This window comes from Monoraphidium neglectum, assembly GCF_000611645.1.
Source record: "Monoraphidium neglectum strain SAG 48.87 unplaced genomic scaffold scaffold01947, whole genome shotgun sequence".
Lineage (NCBI taxonomy): Eukaryota > Viridiplantae > Chlorophyta > Chlorophyceae > Sphaeropleales > Selenastraceae > Monoraphidium > Monoraphidium neglectum.
This window is the reverse complement of record NW_014011681.1, coordinates 6,727-11,984: the sequence shown is the minus strand read 5'-3', so window position 1 is coordinate 11,984 and position 5,258 is coordinate 6,727. Positions and strand designations below refer to the sequence as shown.

The following is a 5,258-nucleotide window of genomic DNA, read 5'->3' as shown; positions in this document are numbered from 1 at the left end:
CCCCCACATAAGCTGCCCACCTGGCGGAACACCGACGAGGAGAAGTAGATGAGCGCGTTGATGCCGCTGAACTGCTGGAAGACAAACAGCACGCAGCCGATGAGCACGCCCTTGCGCAGCCCCGGGGCAAACAGGTCGGACCAGCTGCCAGACTTGCCGCCCGCGGCGGCGGCGCCTGGGGGCGGGGCGGCCGGGGGGCACGTACGGGGCGAGAGCTGGGGCCACCAAGGAGATGCATGGGAGACCCGGAAATGAATGGTGACACCAAACAGATTTGTGCGGACTCCCGAGAGTTACATGGGGGCAGCCGGGCGATCAACCCAGGGCGACGCGCCGCTGCTGCCACGGCTTGCAAAGCGAGAGAAGACAGGCTGTGGCCACGTCACCTTCGCCGGCCGGCCGCCGCGCTGCGCACCTCCCAGCTGCGTGACGCCCGCGGGGCCCCAGAGCTTGTGGGCCACGTCAGCGGCCTCCGCGACCTTGCCCTTGCCCGCCAAAAACACGGGGCTCTCGGGGCACCCCAGCATGCCTGGGGCGCGGGCGCGGGCGGGCGGCAGCATGGTGGCGTTCAAGGGGTTGAGCGGTAGGCGAGAGCCGCAGCGGGTCGCGCAAGGGGAGGTTGGGCGTGCAGAGGGGCAAGGGCAACGCGGATGCGGACGTGGAGGCCCTCATGGGATCTGCCAAGAAGCTGCTAGGGCTCCTTCAGATGCAAACTTGACAGCGCAATGTCACCCAACAGGCCCGTCCAGCTTTTGAAAGCCGCTAGCAGCGCGCTCCCCGCCGCTCCCGCTGCCCAACCGCCGCCCGTCACGCCCGACAACCGCGTCGCCAGCCCGCCGCCGCTCACCGACGAAGAGGATGACGGCGGGCGCGACCGCGACCATGAACATGTTGCGCCACGCGGTAACCGGCAGCGCCACGTTGACCAGCAGGGCGCCCAGGATGCCCAGGCAGATCATGAGCTGGTTCAGGGACCCCAGGGTGCCGCGCACCTTGGTGGGGGCCACCTGGGGGGTGGGGGTGGGGGAGAGCAGCGGGTTGAGGTGTGCCGCCGCAGCAGGGGGTGGGACGGTGGGCGTTGGCGAGGTGGAAGGGGGGTGGCGAGGCGAGGGCGTGCGGAAGCTGCAACCCCATGGGCGCCTCCAACCGCCTTGCTGCCGTTCCCCAAAGCTTGCAACGCCGGCCGGCACAGCGCCGCCCGGCCTGCTGGCGGCACCGACAAGCGGCGCCACCATCACATGCACACGGACACACGCACATGCGTGCCGCTCGCGCCACGTTCCCACCTCTGAGATGTACAGGGGCACCAGCGCCGAGCTCAGCCCAATGGCCACCCCCGCCAGGAAGCGGCCCGCCACCATGGGATTGAGGCTCGTGGCCGTCGCCGACAGCAGCGGCCCCACCAGCATGGGCAGCGCGCACAGCATGAAGGACGCGCGGCGGCCGAGGGCGTCGGCGAAGCTGCCGCCCACCAGGCTGCCGGCGGCGGCGCCCATCAGCGTGCTGCTGACGACCTTTGATGGGAGGGGCGTGCGGCCGGTTTGGGCGGCTCAGAAGGGTCAATTCGCTCCACAACCCACTTGCTGGCCTTAAAATTGCCCTCATCCCACGGGCTAGGACCTCTGGTTTGCGCGTGTCATGCTCTGGCCACCGGCCTCCCAGCGCTGCGCTGCGAGGTGCGGGGTCGCGCGCGCGCGCGGCAGGCGGGCGCGGCGTTGCCGCCGCGCTCACCAGCCCCTGCAGCGCCTTGTTGCCCGCGAAGCCCAGCTCCTTGGCGATGGCCTGGGTGGGGCGGGATGGGGGTCGCGAGTGAAGACTGCGGCAGTGTGCTGCACGGGCCATGCCGCGCCGGCAAATGTAGGGCCTCTGCTGTTGATATCCCACTGCTGTTGATATCCCACTGCTGCTCAACACACACGCACGCACGCGCGCGCGCATGCACTCGCACCTCCAGCGGCCCGTTGACGACGCCAAGGTGGTACCCGAACGCAAACGCGCCGCAGCACGCGATGCCGACGGCAGTGAGCACGGCGCCCATGTTGGCGCCATCGGACGACGAAGATGAAGCGGAGGCGCCGGACGAGGCCGGTCGCGGCGCAGGGCCGCGGGCGGGGCCCAGGGGCCGGCCTTGGGGTCGCGGGGAGGGGCGGCGCGGTGGCGGTCGGGCGCTCTGGGTGTGCGTCCTGGCCCTCTGTGCTGACGTGGCGTGGCATGCGGGGAACTGGGGACGACGCGTCGCATGCATAGCGCAGCGAAGATCGGCTTGAACGTGGGCCCTGCACGTGCTGCTTAGATGCGCACCTGGCAGCTTGCAAGGGCTGAAGGGCGCCGGTGAGCGCCCCGGAAGTGGGTCACGGCGGCATGCTGGGCGCAGCACTTGCGAAGCTGCGACCGCAACGCGCGCCGGGACAGCGGCACCCTTGTTGCGAGCGAAGCATGCCCCTGATGCCCGCGCTTTCAGGGCCATTGCGCTGGGTGCTGGTGCTGCGCACTGAACCGGATGGCGATGGGAGTCGGTAGATCACAACACCGGGACGACCCTGATGAGAGACGGCGCTGAGGTCTGTGCAGTTCAAAATACTTTCTGCACCATGAGTTTGCTTGCCACACATTCAGCACCCCTTGAACACTCACGCACTCACCCGCTTTTTTTCACCCTCACCCGACTGCAACCACCCCGCATCCGCTTCCTGTGTGTTTTGCTTTTTGTGCTGCTGTCTCGTTGTTGATAAATACGCATCCAAACTCCGATCCTTGCTTGTGTAGCTAGAGCAGGTGCAGCCAGAGTGCAATGGCGGACGAGGCCGCTCCAGCCTTTGTCAAAGTGCAGGACTTGCGTCCAGGTTCCGCTGGCATCAACCTTCATGTCAAGGTGGGCCAGCGGCGTGCGAGCAGATCGATGACCTGACTTGGCCGGCCTCAAACCAACGCCCTCATGATCGAGAAGGCTCAAGAAGCGACCGGTCGGGCTGCAGGTAACCGAATCCAAGGTGGTAGTGGAGCGGCCCAAGCTCACGGTGGTTGAAGCCATCGTCGGCGACGAGACGGCGACGCTGGTGCTGAGCGCCAAGAACGAGCAGGGTATGCCAGGCCCCATGGATTGCGATGAGTGCATTCAGAGGGCCTCACAACATTTCCTGCCGATCTATTGTGGCAGCTGCAGTCGTGTGGCAGCATTGCCGGCCAGAGCAGCGTGCGTATGCCCATGCACCTCAGCCAAAACACAGCGGCACACAGTCAAGGGGAGCGCAGACCCACCCTGCACCTCTCAAACCGCGTCAGGGTGGTTGAGCAGACACGCGGCGGCTCTCTGGTTGCCATCAGATGTCACAGCTCCCCTGCTATGCGACGTCCCCCTCATTCAACCTTAACGCCTCACCCCCCAAAATGAACACGCTCATCCAGCCGAGCTGGTCAAGCCGGGCAAGTACCTGACGCTCCGCAATGCGCGCGTGGACATGTACCGCGGCACCATGCGGCTAGCGGTGGACGCTCTGGGCAAAGTGGAGGAGGGAGAGGCGTCGGGCTTCGAGCCCAAGGTGCGCAGGGGGGAGGTGGGGGGGGGACCATGCCGTGGGCGTGTCTGGAGCGGAGGATGAGGTGCAGTGTTTCGCAGGGGGGTCGTCAGGCAGCTCTTCCAACATGCGGACCGCGTTGGGTCATGGTCCTGCAAGCGGCCTTTGTGGTGATTTAGGGCTGCCGAGGTGCATATGTCGATTGAAGTCGGCTGGGCAATGCACGGCTTGCCGCCCCGTTTCTTTGACCTTCGGTGCCCGCGCCCAACATGCCAAACACGCCTGCCCTCCCTTGCCCTGCAATCCTTTGGGAGCCCCGCGCCTTGAGCGGCTTCGCACCTGGCTTGCACACGGCTGTCATCCTCTGCCACTACCTGTCACTCCACCGATTAAACTGTTTTCCCCGTCCCCGCAGAAGGACAACAACCTTTCCCTAGTCGAGTTTGAGCTGGTGCCTGTGGCCTAGTGGCGCGCGGACGATGTCTAGCGCTCTTTGACGTAGCAGCTGCGGACCGTCGCCGCTGTGGCTGTGGGCCGAAGTGCACTTCTTGTGTGCTGTGGCCCAGCGAAGGGCTCCCAATTACGCAGCACCGCCGGGCGGCTGGCCCGCCGCGGCACGAACGTGCCAGTCCTGATGCTCGTGCCCAATGTTAGCTCTGCGGGTCTCCCTCTTGCGTCTGCAATCGCCATTGAGTCACTGGTACTCAATCTGTTCCTTAGATAATGGAGATTCGTAGGAGTGCGAGCTGGTAACACAAGGTCACGTGGTCATGGCACCAGGCAGGGGTTGCCAGCCAGCATCGCGGCCCGGGAGACGAAGAGGCACCACGGGGGCCTGACTATTGACGATGAGGCGCACCAAGCGGCATGACGGCAGCCTGCAAAGTCCAGGCACGGTGCTCAACGTCACAGCCGCAACCTGCTGCATCGTAGCAGTCTTCTGCTGCCAGCTGCATTCGACGAATGATATGCGATGCACGGGTCATAAGGGCGGCTGCTGCTCAGGAGTTGCTGTCTGCAGCTTAAGGCGGCATGCATATACTGGCATGGCCGGCGGGGTGAGTGGGTGTGCCGGCGGGGTCTGTCGGTGGGTGTGCGACCAGCAAGCTACATCCTGCTCTGCAAAATCCACACATAATTCAAAAAATGACCATGGGTCCTGGAACAAGCCATATGTATGCGCAGGGGGCCCTGGGCTCGTAGGGCCTGCCAAGCTGCGAGCGGTAAAGACAGAAGACAGCACGAGTAATGGCATGTGCATCCAGCATTCTCTCAGTGTTTTGCAGCCTGCTGGCTGCACGGGCCATACAGCGACGCCCCTGCGCTCTGCGCTCGCACACTAGCTGCAGCGGCACGAGGTATGCGCAAAGCACCGACCCTGCAGTATCAAATGCCTGCTGCGCGCTGGTCGCAACGGCGCAGGTCGCCGCTTGGCCGCGCTGTAGTGTTTAGGCTGGCGAGGTGTGTGCAGCCCTTCCGTGCCCTACGCGGGGCGCCACGCTCACAGAAGCAGCGCCGCAGCGGCGGCCGCTCCCAGCAGCGCCGCGCTGCGCAGCGCGGCCGCGCCGGCCCCCGCCGCGCTGCTGCTCTGTGCCTCTTGGCGCCTGCGGGCCAGGAGCCCGCCAGCCGGCGCGCCGCCCGCGCCCGCGCCCGCGCCCGCGCCCAGGTTGGCGCCGAGCGGCGCTGCACCGCTGCTGCCCAGGGATGCAATTCCGAGCGGGTCCACCCCACTGTCTGTGGCGG

At 66.2% G+C, this 5,258-nt stretch overlaps 3 protein-coding genes across 3 annotated transcripts; 1 reads left to right on the top strand and 2 right to left on the bottom strand.

The window, feature by feature from the left end:
- Positions 1-293: 293 nt before the first annotated feature.
- On the bottom strand, positions 294-2,038 carry MNEG_9466 (hypothetical protein; the record flags this gene model as incomplete). Its single annotated transcript, XM_014042064.1, has 5 exons — positions 294-529; positions 848-1,007; positions 1,287-1,514; positions 1,732-1,782; positions 1,949-2,038. 5 exons carry the CDS (start codon positions 2,036-2,038, stop codon positions 294-296), a joined length of 765 nt encoding a protein of 254 aa, XP_013897518.1.
- Positions 2,039-2,935: 897 nt separating this feature from the next.
- MNEG_9465 (Uncharacterized protein) lies at positions 2,936-3,981 on the top strand (the record flags this gene model as incomplete). Its single annotated transcript, XM_014042063.1, has 3 exons — positions 2,936-2,975; positions 3,406-3,539; positions 3,931-3,981. 3 exons carry the CDS (start codon positions 2,936-2,938, stop codon positions 3,979-3,981), a joined length of 225 nt encoding a protein of 74 aa, XP_013897517.1.
- Positions 3,982-5,016: 1,035 nt separating this feature from the next.
- Positions 5,017-5,249, bottom strand: MNEG_9464 (hypothetical protein; the record flags this gene model as incomplete). Its single annotated transcript, XM_014042062.1, has 1 exon — positions 5,017-5,249. A coding segment is annotated over one exon (233 nt), but the record flags the coding sequence as incomplete, so codon positions are not given.
- Positions 5,250-5,258: the final 9 nt, after the last annotated feature.